Genomic DNA, 24,208 nt, shown 5'->3' on the forward strand with positions numbered 1-24,208 from the left:
ATTAATACAAACTTACTGGTTCAACGAACCTTGTCTGGCTGTGAAGCTAAAGCCAGACATACGCATACTTGACTTACATAGTTGTGCCTTAGAATAAAGCTTTACACCCAGCAGCGTTACCATTTAAAGGAGAACTCCAGTGGTTTTTAACCTGGGCCCATCCCAACGTTTTGGGTCAAAAGTTTTACTTGGGACAAATCAATAGAAATCGGTCCAGTGTTGAGTTAGAGGGTAAGCATCCCCATCAAAGTAAACAGCTTGTTTCCGCCACTGACAAGGCTCATAATGTTATTAAAAGTGTCTGACAGCATGGAAATGATCCCTACAGAGATAGACCTATGTCTGTTTACCTCAAAAAACTGTGAAGAAACTGTAGAAAAGTACTGTTTCTACCAACATCGGGGTTGTTAATAAATTCTATTTGTTATTGTGTACAATTAACAGACAGCACTGATGCAAGGCCATCCTGTGGTAGCAATGTGTTACAGAGAGCGTGAATACTTGCAACCCATCCTACACTATACAGGACTGAGACTACTTCTCTGTTTTATATGGAGGCTGACTTAATGACACGACCGGGTCAGTTAGGCTTAGGCTAGTTTGTGTCTGTTCATTCATTTTCTGGATTCAGTTGAGGCGTTGATTTCTCCCCTTTATTCGCGGTGGTGTTAAGGAGATTTGTCACATGATTGCAGGTTTACTTGCTCAGACTTGCTCGGTAAAATGAAAGCTATTTGGAGCTTACAATACGGATTTGGATAGATAAATTGGGTGAAGGCCCCTATTTTTCAGACTTGTGTCAAAGAAACGTTTCTCAGAAAACAGGCATGTTATGTTGCTTTTTGTTGTGAAAGACAGGATTTCAGTGTATAGAGCACCATGATTATTATATGAAGTTACAGTATACAGTACGTTGCCGGAGCGGTTACTGCATTTTACATATATTTCCATGCTCTTTACAGATTACAGCTGGTGGCTTATTCATTCCATAAATTAGAATATGTTTGAGAATGCAAGCAACAGACAATTGCTTTATCTTATCACATATAGTTGACCCTGTAGTAGCTCTTGGTGTAAAATCCTGAGCTGTGTGTGGTATACATTTTTTAACAAATATTCAAATTCATCAATAACTAAGTAAGTAACTTGTAAATAAGTGGTACTTAATATAGTTATTTTAAAAATATTTTGAAAGGTATTGAAGATACATTGGAATTCTGATGTGTCAGCACTTGTGCATACCATATCCTGTTTCCCCACAGAAAGCCAATATGAGCCCATGGATAATTCAGAGTGGCCTTACTCTGATGGTGATGTCTGGGTTGTTAAAGATATCAGAAGGGAAGAAGGACGAGATCCTCTATTGTTCAGGTAAGACTCTGTGTTTGCTGGCAAATCACATTCAGACTCAAAAGAATGTGTTCAAGAGGCCAGAATGAGAGTGGGAATGGCTGACGAGGAGACTGAAATCAAAATATATCGGGTAAGGTTTCATGAGGGGTAACATGAAACTTTAAATTTTAGGAATAGGTACATACGTAGGTCACGTGTATGTTGCCAACAAGTCAAATAGATGACATTGCTTCATTGAAAGGATGCCCAGAAGAGCTCTTTGCTACAAGTCAAGGTCCACCCATGCTTAATAGTTTACTCTGTTTTTTGTTTGTTTGTTTGGCATCTGTACAAAAACAAATACATTCTTCCAGGGTCTTGAGTAGAATTAGCATAAGGCACTCAGTAAATAGTGTCCCTATTGTGCAAACTTTGTCTCCAGATATCTTGTTTTGATCTATGAAGATTTTAATTATTTTTGCATGCTTCGAAGTTAGTGTCTGTGTATGGTGAACAAAAGCATGCATACCAGGGGCGGCTTGTCCATAAGGGCGATTGGGGCTTCGCACTGCCTACGGGAAAAGGAGAAAAAAAAAAATGCTCCTGATGTATAAATGCAATTTCCTTGTCAGTCGCTTTAGATAAAAGCGTCTGCTTTTGTAAAATGTAATATTTTTTTCTGTCGAATTCTACCACTAGACCGACTGATCTGCCTCTGAATGTCATTGTCCAATCAGGTAACAGTCATGCAGTCAGGCAAAAGACGTGCTTCACATGGCCCCGCCCCTTCTGGGCGATTTGGGGCAAGTCCAATCGCCCCAGACCTCTCCCATTGACTCCCGTGTTAAATCCATTTTTTTCACGAAACAGAGCTCTCAATGCATTCTCTATGGCTTCCGGGAGGGCTCGCCCCTCCATGCTGTGTCATAAGTAATGGACGTAAAAGCGTATATATATACGTCATACAGCTTCAACCAAGACATATTCTGTCAAGATGGCTGACGTCCAGTGCAACATCTCGATTCGCTCTTTGACAAAAACTCCTTTTTAGTTGCCGTACTAATGAAGATAAATTGACATCAAAACAATTAGGAGTTCCTAGACCAAATGTATCCATTCAATAGGTTTCTACAAAGGGAGGGAAATCATACATCCAAGAATTGGAATGAAAGAAAATTGCGGTCGTGAAGTGGCTATTTATTATGTGATGACTTATTTTGCTTTTGTAAGCCAACACTTACAAGATCAGCCAATAAATATAGTTGGTTTTGACTTAAATAGTGCCCCCTTCTTTATGTTGTTACTGAATATATCATGTGTCCTGTTAAGCTATGTTACATCATACAACATTTGAGACGTGTGGATAATGAAAAAGAGGGATCATTTAATGTGGATCCACATCATGTTTGCTTATGAAGGCTCCTGGATGCAAATTTCTTCCATAGCTTTCCACCTGTAACTTGCTACTCTAGCTATGTAGCAAGAGGGGAAATATTACTGTTGTGTGATGCCATTCTAGTGGACAAAAATCCGAGGATGTCTGTATAATTGATCACCAATGATTTCTCACATTCAGCCCTTAAGAACCATCTGGCCTATTTACGACAGCTATTTGGCGTTCTTAAATTCTGTTAAGAACGAATCCCAGATGAGAGAACTTTCATGAATGCCAGAATTGTCCAGGGAACTTCGTAAGTTAGGAAGACATTTCTTCTTAACTTTTTCTTAACTGCGTTCGAGAATGAGGTCCAATGTCTGCAAGACTCGTGTTTAGGGGAGACATGCATCTACTGCCCCCAGATTGCATTCTTGGAAACCTCCAATGTTTCCCACAGGATTCTGTGAGACTGTTGTCTTGTAAATATGTACATTTACCTCGCTTGCTCCCCCATAAGAACATTTTCTATATTTTTAAGTTAAATGCATCAATCTTGGTAACTCAAAGGATGTAGATAAAGACAGTAACAGCCTAGATATCTTTCAATCATATTAATGTTTTCATGCTTATTTACATGTAGCCTTTAGCCCCCACCACCTTGGCTAAAACAGATCACTTAAAAATAAACTCTCTGAACAAGCTTTCTTTACTTCCACGAAGGGAGAGGAGGTGGCCAGGGTGTGCAAAAATCATAGCACAGCCCTCAATCTGCTTCGGGTGGGGATCATGACATAAGTTAGTTTGCTAGCCGACAGCTAGTCAATCTTACACATGGCCCCTTTTATAATATAGATTTATAATATAGAATTATTCTAGGTAAAGGACATGGAATATATCAAGTCTCCCTACATATCTATTGGCAAACTTTCTTCTGAAAAGTGCTTTAAGGAAAAACTCAGGTAGCCAGGTGCTCAATTTGGAGCGTGTTATTAAGCTCCGATTTGACCTGAAAATAAAGGTAACTACAATTAAATAGGAAGGCACTGACCTCAAATCTGCATGATACTATTTGTAAAACATGTCTGTCTTGATCAGTACTTACCTGTTCTTAGTTTGTTTAATACATTTACACTGACTTCCATTTTCATGAGGAACATGAGGGGTTTGGAATAAAGCTGATGACCAAACAGATGGTTCCTGTTAGAACCACTTGGGGTTATTCTGTATGGATGAGGTACGGAACCAATAAAGCAGCCTTGTGTGGTTCTTGTTATCTTTCTACCCCGCAGAGCTCTCCGGCCCTCATCTCCCTCAAGCCTATGCTGCCAATCTGCCAGAGCACCAATATAACATGTATTGTGTTGCAATGCCCTTGATTGCACAACATAACAAAAATAAGAGGCAGACACTATGGGAAATAGGGTAGAAAGACGCTGATCACTTTAAATCAATGTCTGTACAAATAATTGGCCATCACCTTTCACTTCGACAAAAATGAAATCTTAGTAAGATGTAATATCTTAAATCAAGGCAATATATGCAGATTTGAGGTCAGTGCCTTCCTACTTAGGACACATGTTTTGTATCAGGAGAGGTTAAACATTGTGGAAAATCACTAAAGCCTTCAAAACAGCCAAAAGCTTTTGAACTTAATAATCACACTACCCTCCTACCCTCCAGCCAGCACAACTGCATTTTCTTTTAGTGGTTGCACAAACAAATTTTGTTGTGTATGTAATGCACAATGACAAATAAAGTCTATTCTATTCTATTAAAACAGCCAAAAGCTTTTCAAAGCCTCGTAAACTGGGATTGTGCAGACATGGCTTATTGCGCAATCTCGAGTCAGTGACATTCATAGAGGAGCTGGCAGTCGGCCAAGCCATCTATGCATGCCCACTCTCCTCCTGATGAGTGTAATTGCACTGTTCAGCACACAGCTGCCCCCCGTGGTGGAGATGGGGGGGCCTTAACGAAAGGCCATCACGCTTATGGCTTCCATTTTGGTTCAGTCTTGAGCGACTTGTATTTGAGTGATATTTGGGTGTGTAAAGCGACCAAGCAGTCATTTCTTAGTCTGAACTAAAAACGTTTTAAAATAGGCGAGGGTAGTTAGCCTGATTCCCTCTTGGATAAGAACATGTTCCACTTATTCTCTGGTGTGATAAAGAGCCTCATCCATAACTTATGCACATGTATATGTACATAGATGTCATACTGACTGTTGCTCACTGATGCAACTAGTCCTCCGTTTAAGTCATGTATATAGCTAGTATTCAAACAGTATCCCATTGGCTGACCCTGTTGTCAGTCATGTCATGTTGTATGCGGTACTAATGCTGAGACCTTGTCCCCAAATACTGCTGGATGTAGACAGTGAGAGAATGGTGTTGTGAAACTTGATGATTTGCTGTTGCAGGCCACTGTTATATTGCGGTAGTTCAATTGGCTATGTTGTTATTGCTCCTGTTGATTCATTTTACTGTACAAAAAGGTGTTTTCAGTGCATAGGCATTTAAAAGCCTATGCATTTGAACTGTAGTTATGTATAAAAATGGAAATTGTCCCGGTGAAATATTGGTCTCTGAATATTTGAAAAACATTTCTGATATGCAGATGTGTGTTGTTTGAACAATAGAATTTGATAACCATTTCTCCCTACAGCCTGCATGGCAATTGCTGATGAGCTGAACTATTCAATTAGTCAGACTGATCCCAAGAAAACCATCGATGTTGGCGGATTTAGATTGAAACCTGATGGAAGCCTCACTGATAAGAAGGTATGTCAAAGTCAAACTGACTAATTCTCTTCATGCCTGCTAATGTTGTGACCGTGTTGGCAAACAACACATGTCCCTTCAGGCACCATGAAATGTATGTGCCTTTTTCTTCTGTTTGTTACAAATACTGCACAACGGTATAATGAGGAGAATTTCCTGCTTTTGATGTAATATTAGTGCTGGCAGGGAGAGCCAGGTTCAAAATGCTGCAATTCCACAGTGATCTGTCTCTCAAAGGGTGTTTTTGTTTAGCTGAATTTGAACATCTTAATTTCAACACCCTCATCTTTCTTTGAGCTTTTGCACACATTGGACTGTCAGTTTCACTGAATGTGCAAAGAAAACATACACAGTACACAAGTTTGCACCAGTTAATTCAGTTTTGTGTCATTTAATATGACGTTTTAATCCCGATTTTTCCACTATGCACAAAAGACTTAATCATTTGCAGTGATCATTCATGTGCAATGCACAGTTTTGTAGAGAGAAGACAATTTGAATTATTATTATTGATTATTAAAGCCATGATGGGAAAGATAAATTAGTGTCAAATGATTTTCAGCATATGCATATGCCTATGTGTCTGTATTGTTGCCTATGCACATGAATATGTGTTATGGCTGATCTTAAAGATGCTTGCAGCAATCCACTATACACATTACACACTTACAATATAAATACACTTTATAAATGACATCCACTTTCATACCATAGTAAGACTACATGCATACTTGCTAACAGACAAGACTGGTGAATTATGTAGTTGGTGTTTTGTGACCTTTGTGACTATTTAGTAAACTGTGATATGTGATTCCCCTTAAAAAGAAATCAGTACTTTTACATTTACATAATTGCCGGATAACATACTCACCTTTTTAAATGATCTTAAATCAAGTCAAGCAATACTAAATTCATTTACCAGTAAATGCATAAGGACATGCAAAGCTGAATATGTTTTCTTTTTTCTGCATGTAGCCTTCTGGTGGCTGTGTACCCCTGTGTACCAGTGATATTGTGTTGTAGTGAAGAAGCCTAATTAGGCACGGAAGCATTCACAGTTCAAAATGATGTCTAGCTTCACCTTTCAATGGTGACCATATCAATGATGCATCACGGCCTCTTGTGCCATATTGGTAAATTGATCAACCATCATACCATCACCCTATATATCTTCATAAAGACATATCAGTGTCAATGACCTTGTAAATGATCACGGGTTCCCTACAAATCTCCCAGCAAATTGTTACTCAGAGAAAACTGGCAAAGTACTGTCTCTCCAAGCTATCAATGTACTGACGGGGAAAGGTCAGGTCCCTGTGAAAGCCAGGCTCTGACCCCTGGTATCCTGGGAGTGCCGTGAGTCCTCCATTGATCACAGGGGTTAATCCTATTTGGATTGTTATAGGTATCTAATGAAAAGGCATTTACGCAGTGCTTTCCACATTTTCCATGGCCCTTGAGACGTGATGTCTAGCTGTTTACCGATTTAACATTTTATTTGAAGAGGGCCGTGAACATTTGTACTGAAGTTGGGATATCTCTTAAATGTTATGTGCAAAGATCTTGATCTTCTAAAAGCTTCCCAACTAGTCTTCTTTATCGGTGAACAGGGCATGTAATGATCCTCATGTAACATCTTTGAATTGCACCTTCTCAGATATTTCTTAAAAATACCACGGAGAGTTACTTTAAACTTTAACTTTACTTGAAACAATCCTCCCACTATTCTTGACTCTTTGGCAAAAATAGCAGAACATAACACGACTTAAAATGGTAAACAATGAGATGCATTTCTCAAGAAAATGTGATTTTGCTGTTGCAGCAGTCGGCCGTGGATGCTAACTGCTAGGAAAGGAAGGATTGAGACTCCTACCACCTGCAGGACAAACTCGCTGACAGAAATCTGAGAGCAGTTAGAATGTCATTACAGTAGATTTCACTACAAATTATGAGTTTTCAAAAGCCTGTTTTCAGAGGTGGTGATATGTAAAAAATAAAAACCGCACACATAAGGGTTAGCTACATAGAGGTAATGTGAGCATTCATCAGTTTCGTGTACAGTAGTTCTGTTACTAAATCTCTACCATTTGGAGTGATCTTTTGAAAGTCATTGGCCTATATCACGCATATGGTGGCACAGGTAAATCTCCACTCACGACTGTCAAAGGTAATGGCCCATCAGTCTTGAATGTCATATTGGCCCTCTCTTCTCCCAAACACATTTTGCAAAGTAAGTTTGTAAGAAAAGAAGAGGGATGGAAGTGTTTCGACAGTTTATTGAAAATACTATAGTCCAAATCCAACCCTGCAATGGATCGAATGATAAGATATAAGAATACATTATGTATTCCTGGAATAATGCAATATGGAACGAATATGCCAACAAAGCAGAGCTAAAAGCAGAGTACTCTGATTATGCAGGCTGTGCATCACTTTGGAAAAACATTTGTCATAACTCTATTTTAGGTAGGCTATTGTTGCAGAAGTCATCATACACATTGTTCACTATAAGTGCTAGGCACCTGATCATTTGTTTGAAACATTCTTTGCAAAACGTATCCCTCAATCATGTGTATGAAACTGAGGTTGCTTTGACCCAATAACTGACTGCTAAATACAGCTAATGTTAATGATGCTGTTTTTGCTATCTCCTACTGATAGCCTACTGGTATTTACTGCACTGGCAGAAATGATGATGCCTAAAATAATACAAGAGTTTAATCTGAATGTCTCTGTAGGGAGAAGATAGCTACCATAGTTACCATAAAACTATTTGGTAGCCTATAGCCTATGAAGTTGACCACAATAAAATAAACCAGAGTCTACTCTAAACATGTGTGCACTGTAACTGTGCACTTTGGAAAGAATACAAAACTTTTGTCTAACTTTAGCCTTTTAGTCAAGAGTGTATTTCTGTGAAGGAAAAGCCTTTGAGGTTTATAGCAGTGTGTTATGGTATTGGTGTGATGATGTGGTGCGAAGGTTGATCTATTTGTTTGAATCTGTGTCGCCACCACCAACCTCAGTGCATTAACATTACTAGTTGTGCAAAATCAGCTGCCACTGGATGATACTTAAAAGTGCCAGTAGGGACATATACTGTATCTCCCCATCTCTTTTGGAGTATTTGATTAGCTGCCCATTGCATCTCCTTTTGATTCTCCTTCTTCTTTCATTTGGTTTATGAAATCCTCTGTGTCCTCTGTAAGGCTACAGTGCAACCATGTTGTATGATTGCATTAAGTGGATGCCAGAGCACCAGTGTGCACAGTAGTGTGCACATTCAGACACTGCTTCACCAGGTGTTATGTCAGTTCTTGTTGGTTTCACACATTGATTGGAGTCCTGCTTAAAAGTCCTGCGTCTCTCTCCCTCTCCCTCTCCCTCTCTCTCTCTCTCTCTCTCTCTCTCTCTCTCTCTCTCTCTCTTTGAGTCTATAGGGACTATAGAGTCGTTCTCCATGGTAAAGGAATGATTTGAGCTCTTCTTTCTAAATAAAAATGCCAGCCACTGCTTCACAAATTCTGTATGAAGTATGCAGTATAAAAACGCCATAAAGACCACAGAGGCTGTGGAATAGGACACCTGTAAAGCCACCGGTGTTGCCTACAGCCTATGTGTCCTAAATATAATACGTACTGTGTAATATAGGTAGTAGGCAGCAGTATCAGAAGTATGCATACAGACTAAGTTAGGCAGACAGACTGTTGGTAACCCTGTGGTAATATTTTTGTGATAAACAGGGAAAATAGGATCCATTTTTGAATTATAAGAAAGATGTGATTGGTCAAGTGGTAGATTCATAGCAAAAACAGATGGTGCTGTATGTATCCTGCTGCATTTGTTATGTTTTTGGACCATGATTGATGAATGCATGTAATGCCCTTTTTGGTTTTGGTGAGACTTCATCATTTTTGCTGTCTTGATTTGTCCTTTTTTTTTATTGTGTGTGGCTTTTTAAATGATTGTCACAATAAGCTGAAAGGCCTTTCTGCCAGTGCTACAATGATGGCTGGCTTTCCACTGTGATGCAGTGGAGGATGGCATCCCTGAGAAGCCCATTCTCTCCCTGGACTGCCCCCCCCACCCTCGCCCCCCTCCCCTTTATTCCTGTGGAAATTCTTTATTGATGGGTTCTATTCAAAACCCTCAGACTGTTGCGGCAAGGAATTACATTGCCCAGAATTTTCTGGATTGTGTGATAAGGATGCACCAGTGAAGATCCAGTTTGGAAGATTTGATTTTTATTTTATCTTTCATTTCTCTGAACAATTGAACTGGGTTCTCTGTTTCCTGCCCCTGAATCAAAACACTACAGAGGGTTATGAATATGCGTTTAGTGAATGGTTGATCAAAAATCTGATAAAGAATGTGCCATGGTTTTTACAATAAATAAACTCAATGAATGTGCTTTTTTCATGCATCTGCTTTTTTTTCCCAATGGGGGGTGGGGGGGTGTGTGTGTGTGTGTGTTCTGATCATGTTTAATTTTTCACTAATATTACGCTTGCGTTGGGTTAGGTTGATTCCTTTTATTTAGTGCACCAGCTGTGATTGTCCACCGTCTTATCTTGCTGGCTATCCAACTGTTTTTCGACCCTTTAATTAAAAAGGGTGCGTGGTGTGTGTGGTGTGTGTGGTGTGTGTGTGTGTGTGTGTGTGTGTGTGTGTGTGTGTGTGTGTGTGTGCGCGCGCGCTTGCTCTTCCTTGGGACCTTTTATCTTACTTGTGACCAGATGGGAGAGAGCCATGGAAACCTCTTTGTGTCCGAGAGACTCACAAGAGAAAGAAGGGAGAGTGAGAGAGCGGGGAGGAGGCAAAAAACAAAAACCAACGTGGACCATAATGTAATCAGTGGGACCGGAAGGTCCCATAGTGAGTCTGAAAAGGGACAATGGGGTCGGGGATATACATCTACATTGCAAGAAATCCAGCTCATCTGCAATCTGGCCCTCTCTCTCTCTCTCTCTCTGTCTCTCTTTATCTCTCTCTCCCCCTCCCTCTTCCCAATACCCTGACAACCCTCCCCACTTCTTCCCCTCCTGGCGCCCTTTGACCGGGCTTGACAAGGAAAAACTTCCTTCTTTGATCAGCGAAGGGTGGAGGTGATGGGCTGCCAAAAGGAGCACCAAAGGATGGGACTTAAGTGTTTACCCTGCACTTGGCTGCTGATGACACCGCTCCCCTCCCAGCTCCTTACCCCCCGCTCGCCTCTCAATTCACTCTCTCCGCCCTCCCGTCACCCCTTACCCCTTCCGGGGGAGGCCAAAGGGTGGGAGCAGGTTGCACCTTGACCTGTCTAGACGCCACAGTGTGTTTTTGTCCCGTTTCCAAGGCACAGGGCTACACTTTGCCTAACTTTAGTGGGACAGGTTAAATGTCATAGCTGTGGCAGAGAGGATGTTTTTGAGATGGGGAAACGGAAGGCAGGGGTCACTTGTGTGACCTAGATGCTTGTCCATATAGAATAATTTGATGGGGGTGACAGAAGTGGCAGGAAGAAGGAAGATTGGATTGTCAAACTACTTTTTTTTTAAATTTTTTGCAACTGCAGATGATCTGAAGTGAAATATTACTTAATCTTATTTTCATTATTTAATAGGTGGCTTTTGCTAGGTCAGAAACTCACTTAACGGAACTGCTGGAAGGAGTATGCAACAGCATGAGTGATTATGCTCTCTATGAAGATCCACACACCAAAGAAAAGAGCTATAAAAGGTTTGCCCCAAGGAGCAACAGCGCTGGGGATTTCCCTGATTTTAACAATTTTAAGTTTGATGGCCCAGAGGGTTCCAATTCTCTCAAATTTGCTGTAAGTATTTTTATTTAAAAAAAAATTCACAAGTTCAGTGCATCATGTTTAACCTATATCCTCAAGAGTTTTTTTCATGTGTTATGTACCACAGGGGGTTTGTTGTATAATATTAAATAACATTAATATTGCACTTTATTGGAAAAGGAAATAGTTTGCATTGCATTTGTTTTCTTTTCCTGTTTGAACGTGCAGTAAATATGAAATATATATTAAAAAAAAAACACTAAAAAACTGGTGATGTAGAATGCCATGAAATTCAATATTATTGAATATTTTCTTATTTAGTATATTACAATGCATATTTCTCTGGTTATTTTTATAGTCAATATTTTGATCTTATGAGTTGCATTGAAAAAGCAGCAGGGGTCTTTTTACTGATATATTCAAGTTCATGGAATTCAATATTTGCACAAACCCATTTTGAGCCATTTTACACGAAGAACTGTGGCAGCGCATTTGCCACCGTTTCAAACTCTGCTTACTTAGAATAAAATACTGTTCATAACATTATGAAAAATATTACATTGAGAAAAGTCAGATACATTATGCAGTCTGGATTGAAATTGGTATGGCTGTTTATTTCGATTGATGGAGTTATGTGATTCCACGAGGGAGAATTCTCTCCAATGCTGTTGCTGTGTAAGGCTTTCAAGATGGCAGCCCTGTGCAAGTGGAGGGAAAAATGGCTGCCTACAGTATGGAGCTGAGCCCATTGCTTCATGAGATGTTAACCTTGCATCTAATGCCTGTAAATGTTATCTGTTCTGCTGTACTCTCTTAAAGTTTGTAACTGGCCTGTTGTTGTGTTGCTCTCACAGTGTGAGACCATTGTGGAGGAGCTTGAAGATGAGATAATCTCTCTTTTTGCCCGTGAATCAGTCCATGTAGCCGACAAGTTGTGTGGGGAAATATCAGGTACTGGTTTATGGCGTGGCTTGTTCCCTCTCTCCTTCCTTCTCACACACACCCTCACCCACCATATTGGTGTAGATTTAATAACCTGCCCAAGTTATTGTAAGGAGTATTGTTGTTCATTTCTCAGGGACACCGTTCTGTTGACTAATTTTATCCACATTTTTGCTAATCAGTAGGCATGTGTATTCACACACAGTTAATCAAATCAAAAACCAAGTACAGCACTTTACACACCTGAAGTGACCTCAGTGTACATGTATTTAAAGTGTTAGCAAGGAAAATATATTTATCATGTTAGGATATCTGTTCAGGATGTCTCAATACATGGGTGTCACACATAGATATGTTTAGTTGTCATGTAGTTGTTAGACGTGTAAGGGTGTTGGTTAGTCTTTTGCAATGAAATGAGGCGAAACATGGCATAATATGAAGGTTGATAATATTTTAAACATGTATCGTGGGGTGGATAATGTATTCAGGGTTCACACCTCGTGCTTCCCTTTGCCTAACCACCATTTTGCTTAAACCCGGTAATGGCCACCACCTTTTGTGGGCCGTCATTTGCAGACTTTGAGATGGTAGAGCAGGTGATGGCGTAGCAGAATTATGATATCTGTACTCAGTTTTACAAATGGAATCAAAGAGAAATTGAACAGTATACCTGATAAAAACACATCGTTTACACCATTTTGACCATCCAAAAATGTTTTTTGTGGATACGTGGTCTTCCACCATTACATGGCAGATTCAAGACAACCTTGTTTTGGTTATGATTTAAAATGTGTTGTTTTATATCACCCTGTTAATACACAGCCTCATCTTTTCATGTTTAGGCCATTGTAAAGGCGACCAAGCCCAACGTTCTGAGCTTTGACATTACCCTTGGCTGGAGAACAATACATAAGCTGGGGTTATGCTGAGATAAGCTGTGACCTGAAGTACAATATTGCAGACATAATGTTGACTGGCTCACTGTGCATGGTGACTTGGTAGAAAACATTATACGAAGATGTTTTGTAATTTTATTAATAAAAGTGGTTTTAAAGTAATTTTATATGATTTTTTTCTTTCAGTAATGTGAATCCCTGGAAAATGGAAAATTACTTCTATGCCTTAAAATAGGTCGCTGTTAACAATACTCACGTGTATACTGTTCATTGGCTCCTAATTGGCTCTGTTTGGTATGGTTTACAGTGGCCTGCCCTAAGCCGTCAAAAACAAGTTAAAATCACCACATATTTGCTCTCATTAGTGAACTAGATATTGTTGGACCATGATTAAATATTATACTATTAGCCTTTTCATTGACTAATGTTGCCTGAAATGGCCTTTATTTTTGTAAGTTAATGCTTGTCATATTCTCTTTCCCTAATTCCTCTTTTACTCGATACACGATAATAACGTAAGGAGCATTTTGAGAAAAATGTAGCACTAATCAGGCTGTCCACACCCAAAGCATTAATTATCTTATTTTTCTTGTACTGTTGAAGACTGTTTAAATCCGTGTTTGTAAAAATATGGATGTTTCATGAAATCAAAAATACCAAAAAGGATTTTTTTAAAAGATAGTATTTTAAATATATTCTTTCAAACTTAAATATCACAAATATTGTCTTGTATTGACAGAGAGGCAAACTCAGTTTTGTACCTGAACTCTTGATTCTGAACTTAAATTATGTTGAAAACCTAATCTTGAATATGGTCTGTGATCTTGTCTTATATTGCACTTATTTTAAATGGTGTGCACTGTTTGAAGCCTACCAAGACAGGAAATCCCTCATTTAATGATTCTGAAATATAATTTGTTTACATCAAACCTTCAAACCAACATTGAATCAACATTAAGCATTCGTGTATAGAACATTTTTATCCCCAACAATAACATCTTGCAAACCCCTTGAACGAAAAGTTTTGTTCCATAACATTTTGAACAAATATCTAACCCGAGCATTGAGTAGCTTAGTGAGCTGTCCCATGCCTGTCCTTGTTCGTCTTTGAACATGGCTGCCAGTTATGCGTGAGGCTTGACATCGTAGCCTTCTCTCATGGCTCCTACGATGCAGAAGTGCGCGTGCGCTGAGCTGGGACAACATCCTGTTTCTGCAGGGCTAAGGAGTTTACTGGGGACGCCATGATGCTCCTGCATCAGGCGTTCTCCACGATAGTCGATGAGTGTGTCAGACAAATCACTGGAGGGGAACAGACCTCCCTCTCCTTTCTCCAAACTTATGTCAAATGCTGATCTGCTTGTTGGGTTTTGTACAACATATACAATTTAGGTTAAGAATGACTGAAGATCTTTTAAAATGACAAGGTTGTTTCAACGTACATAGTACCACCAGGGGTCATTGCACCACAGAGGCCATTACACTGAATAGTGATTTATGCATTTGCCAGTGGCTCCTTAAGTGTACAATTTGATGATATCTATTAAATACAGGAAGATTTTTCTACATTGTTCCATCATATCCATCATAATGTGTCTGTATAAGAATAGGGTGAATGGCTGCTAAAGAGGTTGTGTGTTACCTGTAGATACGCAGAGAGTTATTTAATATTATTTGTTCTCAAATGAAAGTTAACTCTGATATTGTGATCTAAAGGCGAGTGATTACTCTCGAGCAGTATTTATTTGTACACTTTACCATCTGGTGGGGGCTTGTCTGAAGGAATGAGAATTCAATGTAGTCATGTTGTATAAACCAATCAGGACCTTCCAAAGAGACAGGCTTCCAGGGGGAGGGGGTGGGGTTATTGTGGTTAAGTCTACAAGTCTAGCCGAAACAAGCAGAGCTAATATTTCTAACAGCTCCTTAAAAATCATTTGGATTGGATGGAGATGAATTTCATATTGAAATATATATATATATATATAATATATATTTATATTAATACAAATTGACAACCGTTCTCCTGCAACTGATATTGCCACGTCAGTGTGAAGTGTGTTTCTTCTCTCACAAACTCAGAGCTACCCTGAAGAATGTTCTCAGTAAACCGGGCTACCCCTGTCTATCCAAATGAGTGGAGTTTGAGCTGCTACACTTGACAGATCAAGGGTTGCCAAGGTGCCATTGGCAGGACCTCAAAGTGATGTGGACATACTGGACCCCCGACTGCTCATTTCCTATGCATTCTAGGTGCATTGGCTGTAGGTTTCTGGATTGACTGGCCAGACTCTGCTAACTCAGCAAAAAAGCGCCTTCAGGCACAGTATGTGAACTGGATGACGAACCATTTTTCTTTTAAAGAAAACTTAACTTGATCTCAATGAACAAGGAGGTCTTCTCTCATTGAAAAATGTGAGGGAAAAGTGGATCCTTGTCTCTTTACTCTGCAAAGTTCAGCCACTGAGCTGTAGCATTAACTTGTATTTTAACAAGATTAAAATATATTTGTCCTGCAGATTAGCATACTTAAGTCCCCCTTTGCCTTTTCGGCAGTGGCAGTGTGCTTTGATCTGTGTTGCGTGGCAAGGGCCTGGCTTTTGCTTGGCCATCCGAGTGCCAAGTGTGAAATTGGCCTGATGTCATCTCCATTCTTCACCTTCTACATCTTTCACTGGCTTAATTATATTTCCGCCACAAAGCCCCAGCACTTAATTGCATATTCAAGTTTGATAGGAAGCATTTAGAAACTATGGATAAATAACTCAGTGGGAGAGGGGACAGGAGGGGTCTTCTGTATGACAAGCATACAAGGAGCATCAGGACTTGATATTTTTTCTCCATGTGACTGGCCTTTGGCCCTATTTTTGTTAAAGTGAAACTGGGGGGTTGGTCTTGTGAATCTCCAACAGGTGTTGTATCCTCCCGTATCAATACATTTTAACATATTTTGACAATGTACTCAAGTTCAATACGTTTTAACAAAACTTACTCACTGCTAACATTATTAACATGAATTCAAGTTGTCCATGTGAAAATATGACAATTACAATTCTGCTACTTCACTGATTGCTGGCATTTGTTGTGTAACTTTATCCTTGCGTTGTTTTTAAATTATTAGAACTTCTGTCACTTCTACAACCACTTTCCAACAATCCAACATTTGACTCAAAATTGACAGTAACGTCTCCTGCGTAGTCTTACTGGTGTTTCATCTGTTTCTCCATGTTAAAGAATTCTGTCTCATGCCATTTTTTGCCATGGAGTAAAAAGGGGGGCTAAAATTGGTCGCCAAAGCAATGTCATGCTACAGACACAGACTGAATTCGGAGGTGTGCAAATAGTGGACTGAAGGAAGCGAACCACCTGCAGCTGTCACAGAAGGCTTTGACCTTCAACGGGGTCTCCCGGCCACAGACTCCATTCAGGAGCCACGCTGCGCGTCTGAGCGGCACCGGCCTTTCTCTTCCCCGTGAGGCTCATCAAGTCAGTGACCGTTGGGCGTTACTTCCACATACAAGCTGAGCCAGAATAGAAATGCAGATGAGCCTCTCTGGCATTGAAGAGCAGGTCAATGCTGGGGATGGTCTTTAGATAGCGTGGCTTTGTTTGGTGGGATCTTTTCAGTTGCGACTTCTCAAAAAAAAAATATGCGCAAGCCTTCAGGTAACTTCGTTTTACTGGAAGATTTTCTCCTTTAACGGTGTGAGACAGCAAGATTATTGATCACTGTATGATTGCTCATTGTACTTACATTACGTTTTGAGACTAGATAGGCCTTCTCTTTGGAGAGTTGATAAACTTCATTATGCGTTATGCAATAGGACGTGAGAAATATCAGTGCAGCCTTGATCAGTGATGTAAGAAATATGTTAACCAAGTAGTACTTTCTTTATCACAACAGCTCGGCGCAAGGAAATTCATTTTGATAGCATGTATTGTCAGTTCCGTAATAGCTCCGATGCTATTCTGCTGTTTCACGTGAGTAACTTCGGTCTGTGTTTAGGCCTTGATGCGTTTGCAATTCGACTGGTCTTTTTTGTGTGTGTCAGATAGTCAACAGGAACACAAATAGTCTATGGAAGAGTGTAGTCAAGAGTCAGTAACAAGTTCTTTTAGGGGATAGAAAACTTGGTGCCGCATGATGCAGAATAATTTAACTGAAGAATGCAGTAGTGTGACGTTTTTCAACGTTTACACAGTATGCCCAGTCTCGAGCTGAATAGACTACATTTGTCACGTTTTGTATAAACTTGGAGGCCTACAACTTTCAGGTTTTGACTGGGGTCATGTTAAGATTGTAGCCAGTGCACACATGGCCTTATTTAACGTCTCATAAGCCGCATGGTTCCAGAATATGTCAAACTTTCACTAAAAAATTTGAAGCTTTAAGTAGCCCTATTCTTAGACTGTAGATACAACCACTTTTCCTCTCATTACTTTTCGAAGTTGAGCAGAGTGAATGTAGGCTACCCCAAACTATCGCACGAATGACTCGACAAGGTTTTGTAGAACAATAACTCCACTTTGGCTACAGGGTTAATGGAGAATGGGTAGGCTAGTCTATGCCCTTTCCCACCGCCTGCAGATGTGCAGGTTATCTGTTTATGTATGCAAAACCAACATATTATTTCTGTAAGGTAATAGTGGCATCATTCCTTGGGTAACACTTTGTCTCATGCCATCACCTGGGTAACACATAACAAATAAATCATTGTTTTGAATAAAGTTTTATTTCTTTACTCGTTTTCCAGTTCTCTCTGCAATTATACACAAATAATCACGATAGAAAATTATGTACAGTTGCTTTCCTCAAAGAGAACCACCTGAAATAAAAAAAAAACATTACACATCAAATGGTTTGTTTCTCTCTTTTGTACGTAAAGCCTATTCTGCTGTATGAACTGAAGGCAATTGCCTATTCTTGATACAAACAATGTGAATAAGGCTAATATTATTTTTTTTATATACCACATTTCTCACAGGAAAGTTCATTTGTAGAACGTATAAGGCAAAGTGTGTTCGTTTGGTGAGTCTCAATTCATACACACTTTAAAAATGATCAATTAACACACTGCACACCAAGAGCATCGCATGGCACTGATTCTATCTGCAACTCCAATACCATACTCATTACTTCCTTGTTTTGTGAATTATGACGAATTGCCGCTTTCATGCAAAGGCCTCAAAATTTTCATCAATAAAAAGAAGTTATTGCAAGATAAATAAGCAATGTAAACACATCCGCTTCTTCTCTGAAAAAGCAACATCTGAGCGTCAGTATATTTTCAATATTTTCTCATGACGGCGTTTCAAACAACAATAAACAGCACTGTGAACTACCGGCACTAAGTTGAAGCAATAGTTCAGATGATGTAGGCTAATTTATCGGTATAAAAAATTGCAATATGTGTGATGTGTCCTTATTTTTGTTTCTGATGCGTTCAGGTCACTATAGTCAAATAGCTAAGATATAATTGACTCATTGTCTGTCCGGTGGGCTACAAAGTCATTACATTTCGGCACATTATGAATTAAAACCTGTTTTTCAAAAGAGAGGTTAAAATATTGCTTTTCTCATAAAACTATATTATATATCGTAAAAGTCTCCACTGGCTGCATCACTTTAAAATTATTTCTACATTCCTTCTACTGATAGAACTCTACTCCAGATGTGAGTCAAGTTTACAACAGTTCATAAATATGTTTTTACCAGAATTTTATTTCCTCAATGTATGCATTCGGATGCCTTAGGAGTTGTGTCAGTTTTCCATATAACCTAACCTAGACTAATGCATGAGAACGTCCTCAACCCTGGCCCATAAATAGCCTACAATGCATTGTTGTCAGGCTTGCGGGAAAATAAACGTCAATGCAACATGGTCAAATACCAGCTCTTGATAAAAATGACATTCAACCACAATTATAAAAAAGAAACAGGAAACAAACATTGAAATAAAATAACATTAACATAACCGTCTGCCATTTAGTTAAATCACAGTTGCCTGAATGCAGCAGAAAAAATCTTTGGACTTCAGCATGAATTTCATGGTTACTGTAATGTGTCTCAACGTCAAGTGCCAATCAAAAGCGCTTGTTCAAAAACTTTCAGAAAATTATACAGCAATATTAATACTTGCAAAAGTTGTTTTGTTTTACAACAGCATACTTGTAAATTATAAACTATATACACATAATATTGCAGAATTATAGGTAGGCTACTTCATACATATTTCAAACTCATAAACGCTGGTATTTTTGTACACTGGCCCTTTAAATTATTGCATTGGATATTTTTTTCTGGCATTAATCGCTGTCTGATTTGTCATCTTTTACGTTTGTGGCGTGATTGTAGAGTCCCTGTGCCATCAGTTGGACGGCTAGTGAATTCTTGCCCACGCTGGCTTTCTTGATCTTGGCCCTCTTGTTTTGAAACCATATTTTGATCTGAGACTCGTTAAGACCGAGTTCTGTTGCAAGACTCTGCCGTCGCTGCTCTGTAAGATACCGGTTATTCTGAAACTCTGTCTTCAGTCTCTGAAGTTGCTCGGCTGTAAAAGCAGTTCTAGGGCGCTTGTCTTCTTTAGTTGGAGATGCTTTTTTCTTTGGTTTGCGAGATCTTGGTCCTGTAGTTTCGAAAGATAGAAAAAAATGGATTAGTGACTGAACGTGACATTTCAGAGTGATCTTAATATAGCCCTATGCAACTTAGAGGCGGGCCCACTACCCAATGACAATCTATAGGCTAAACAGCCAACAACAACAACAACAACAAAATCACAATCAATATCATCATGACAAGGCCAAAGTAAACTATTCAGAATGCCATTACTTGCACAAATGCAAAGCGTACTTTAGGGCACGTCTGCATGATTTACAGACAAATATAGCCGTTATAGAGGTTCACTGATGTGCATCGAATGAATAAGTAGCCTATATCATAGTTGCTGGAGTTCTGGACTATAGACGGGCTGTGGATGGGTGCTTGGGGGTTGGGTGATGACTGGAGGAGGGAAAAAAAAAGGGGGGGGGGACTCTCCTTTCACTTACTGTTTCCATAGGAACCAATTTTGTAAGCTGAAGTTGTTCATAAACTTGTTACAGATATCTTGAGCCTGCGCATTTTTGCTTAACCCGCATTCTTTTAAGTCGGATCGGAGTTAATGATCGATTATCTGCACATTGGCCTGTTTTATAGGGGAGGCTTTTGGGAGCCTATGCTACCAATTTGTCTTTTAAAAACTAGAATAGTTTTCGTTTTATGTTGAGAATCTGCCCTATTCAAAGAGTTTTTATTTTTTTAGGTAAACCCTTGTTCCATAAAGTAGTCAAATTATTTTAAAAGACAATCGACGTGCAAAATTAACTAGACCTATAGCCAGTACTTTTTTAAACCTGGATATATAGCATAGCCTATTTGCAAAACAGACAAGGGCTTATATAGCTCAACTGCTAGGCTAAACCATGAGGGCTTAAGTTGAGTCAATACACACCTGCCAGGAAGCTAATAGGCTACTGTATTTTGCATCTCTTCAAATATCGTACATCTAGCCCTATCCGATGTTTTTTTCTTGGTGTCTTAGAACTGTTGTTCATTTAAATTTGGGCCTATGAATATATGACTGACTCCGTAATCCAGAAGACTTGGCCTTCTATTTTTCGTACCGCGATCAAATTTGGTAACATTTTGATGGTTTCAGTTTGTTGAAAATGTTGATTACGCATAGCCTATACATAGTTTTAATTTTAGTTTTACTTGCAAGCTAATGTTTTTAAACCCACACAACATTGTATTACTAGGCCTTCCGATCAAAACTATTACGTCATTAGTAGTAATAATTTAATTATTTGTTTTTACATATCAGCTTTGGAAAGCTTTATATCAGCTTTTGGAAAGTCTGTTTTTCACAGGAATGCTTGCATTTCAATATGCATCTGTCGAAACAGTCCTCACTCATGGATTCAAATCCATTGTCAAAAATATGCTAATTAAATATTAACAAAGACAAGGACTGAACAATGGCTAAAATCGAAGTTTTAAACGCGATACGAAATTATTAAAAGCAAGTTATGTAGCTAATGTTACTTAACCCTCTATAACACCTGAATAAGACCAATCAAATTAATCATATTTTTTTTTAAATCCAGTAAGCTATACATCTAGTCTACTCTGGATGCCTTGTAGGCTACTCTTTAAAGGACGAGTGGAAAAGGATTTTTTTTTTTAAATAATGCAAAAACTTTTAAAGAAGGCATATTTTCTGCAAAGATAAAGCTTTTTTTCCAGCCAATATTGCCTCTTTTTACAATTGTGGGCATATCAGAAGCCTTATAGATATTAGCCAAATAAACTATCTTTAATATAGATTAGCAAGGAAAACGAACCCGTATTTCTGTAATAATCTCTAATGTCGTAACGACGGCCTATTTGTGTTGTATTTGGATTTGTTTAGCCTATATGACAAAACTGCATGAAGTTAAGTAGCCTATAACAACAAACCATCAGAAATATATATAAAAAAGTCAATCGCCATCATGTAAAGCCATCATTCCCAAGGTAAATAGATAGAAACAATAAAGTAAACAAAATAAAAACACAAATAGACATAGTTAGCGGGCGTAGTCATGGTCAAAGTGAGCTAATTATTATTCCATGCAATGGGGTTTCCGGAGATCCCTGCATCCATTCAAGGATCATTTCTATCTACCCGATAGGCCTATATAAATCCATTTAGTTTAAAAACGGCTAAGAAGTCTTCCGTCGAATTGATATTTTGATGTCATATCCAGACGACATTAAAATACAAGATATTAAAGTGGATTTTTCGATGAAAAAAAAAATGAAAAGTTGGCGCTCACCTGATGATGGCCGATCCGAATATCTGGTACAATACACCCAGGCTGGCCAGAGCAAAGGCTGTGACGAGGGGGAACTGTTGGTTTGCGAACTATCCGAATCCGAGCTGCACTGATCCCCACTCTCTTCTCGGGGTTTCAGAGGCGCTTCCTCAGGAATGTTTGCTTTCTTTGCTCCATTAATGGAACCAGGGTTCGAAGTTCCTTCTTCTGCTAGAGTCCCCTCCACCTGCCCCAATCTGAACCCAGACGAGTGATTCTCCCGTCCTCTGCGAATGCCCGATTCGCGGTTCAAGGTCCCCTCTTTCCTGCGTCCAAAGTCCGGCCTTAGAATATTGTCGATGAAAAAGTTTGTAATTCGGTGAGGGAGAAGGTTAGCCGGTGCTTGGAATAGTGGAAGAATGGCTCTGTTGGATTCATCGCCGGAATCCTGTCGCTCGGCATCTCTGTTGCTATGATCATTTTCTTCCATTCTGAAATACTCTCCCAGCACTAGATCTTTAACCCCTTTCTCGCTCTCCCGCACACAAATCTACAAATTCCAGTTTTTAAATGTCTTCAATTACAATTCTTTATTGTAATTTATAATAAATAAAAAAAGAAAAACGCAAAAAAAAAAAAACCTCACCGAAGACGATTTTCTTTAAATACCACAAAGCCGACTTTGGTCGAGATCACAAAGAAAAAACATAATTTTACTATTTAAATCCAGGGCAGGCTTTTCTTTTCATCTCGTGTTTGGATTTCCCCGTAAAAGGCTGGGTTTTCTGTCAGATCTGAACGAAAAACTATGTTTCGTACGCTGCCTAAACTACGCGTAAATAAAGAGGCGCTACTGGTTCTGAAATACTTTCACTATGGATTTTTGTTCTTATTTTTAATACGAGTCCCCCCCTCCCAGTGACGTTGCAGTCCGGTATCCAAGACACGTGCCTTTAACCAATAGAGAAACAAGAATTGAATCACATGATCTAGTGACTCCAGGATAAATGACAGCACCCAACCTCGCCTTAATTTCCCTTTTTAAAGCTATAGTGCAACATAAATCTAGATATAGTATTTCCACATGGTGCTGCTGTGTGTATTCTTATTTACTGGTAACGTATTGCGTGCAAATTCAAACATTGGGCGCCAAAATGAGTGATTATTCCAATTCATAGTATTTCTTTCAAATAACAGTTGTGGTGAAGATGTCCAATCACAATGAGGGGGAGGGGTGCGTTATGAGAACAGGCTCATGATGTTTGGGCTACTTGGCATTTGGGGATATTTAAATGGTCCAAAAGTTTAGCTAGCTTGCATATTTCCAATTTGAATTAAAATAATGCAGGCTTTTGGGCTAGCAGTCGGACAACTGTAGCTAAAATGCATCCATAATTGTCTGTACACCAATCATTGTCAGGCTCAAAGTATCGATTGCATTTCTCACTGGGGTTGAAAATACCCTGCGTTTGATACGAGGACATCGACGCTTTGACGCAACTTGTGAAATCTTAACTGGCAGCTCCTCGCTCGGGCGAAAGCGTGCTGTGTCAGCAAACCTTTGGTTCGTACAGTGACTTGGCAAGCCTGGCTTTTAATCAGACTTTTCGCGGGAGAAAACTCACATGGGCACTCCTGCATAATGTTAAACCAGGGAGCGCATGCAGGAGAGGAACTAATGCCCCATTTGAAAAAGAAAAAAAAACAGTGCTGCGAACAGACAGCCGGTTACAGAATATCGCGAAAGAGGAAAAATAGTTCCTGAACGACACCCGGAGTGGTGTGACAGATTTACCATCGAGGTGTATATCAAATGAGGGTCCTAGATGCATTTTAACTCAGATAAGCAGCGGGACAAAACCAAAAGGCAACAGCATGTATAGCCTTTAGGAGGTATGGCTAGCCTTGCGCGTATGGCTGAGCTGGGTTCTTCTGGATAGATGCACCTGCAAGAACCGGTAGCTGAAAGTATTACGCTTTGAGTGCTCTTTAGTAGCGACTGCAGGCGTCCTAATTAGCCTTCTAATTGTTGTAAGTAATAGCCTACTAACAGAGGTGCTTTACCAGATCAGAGCTGAATTGTCTGCTTTCGTCGTGCAAGGTTGGTTTGAACCCTGTTTGTTAGTTCAACAGTGATAGTGGCAGATGGAGTGGGTCAGCTCAGTATTTGAACGTTGGGTGAACCGTTATACCTCGCTATACCTCATCATCATCTCCAATACGCCTAAAATAACTTGTTCATAAGCTTACGTCCTTAAATTGC

At 39.4% G+C, this 24,208-nt stretch overlaps 2 protein-coding genes across 2 annotated transcripts; one reads left to right on the plus strand and one right to left on the minus strand.

Moving 5' to 3' along the window:
- Nucleotides 1–1,271: 1,271 nt before the first annotated feature.
- Nucleotides 1,272–13,172, plus strand: cnpy1 (canopy FGF signaling regulator 1; the record flags this gene model as incomplete). Its single annotated transcript, XM_080836756.1, has 5 exons — nt 1,272–1,371; nt 5,375–5,490; nt 11,093–11,302; nt 12,124–12,220; nt 13,054–13,172. The coding sequence occupies 5 exons, from the start codon at nt 1,272–1,274 to the stop codon at nt 13,092–13,094; spliced, it is 564 nt and encodes a 187-aa protein (XP_080692882.1). The 3' UTR covers nt 13,095–13,172.
- Nucleotides 13,173–19,413: 6,241 nt separating this feature from the next.
- en2b (engrailed homeobox 2b) lies at nt 19,414–22,435 on the minus strand (the record flags this gene model as incomplete). Its single annotated transcript, XM_080838061.1, has 2 exons — nt 19,414–19,733; nt 21,967–22,435. 2 exons carry the CDS (start codon nt 22,433–22,435, stop codon nt 19,414–19,416), a joined length of 789 nt encoding a protein of 262 aa, XP_080694187.1.
- Nucleotides 22,436–24,208: the final 1,773 nt, after the last annotated feature.

This window comes from Sprattus sprattus, assembly GCF_963457725.1.
Source record: "Sprattus sprattus genome assembly, chromosome: 4".
In the NCBI taxonomy this organism is placed as follows: Eukaryota; Metazoa; Chordata; class Actinopteri; order Clupeiformes; family Clupeidae; genus Sprattus; species Sprattus sprattus.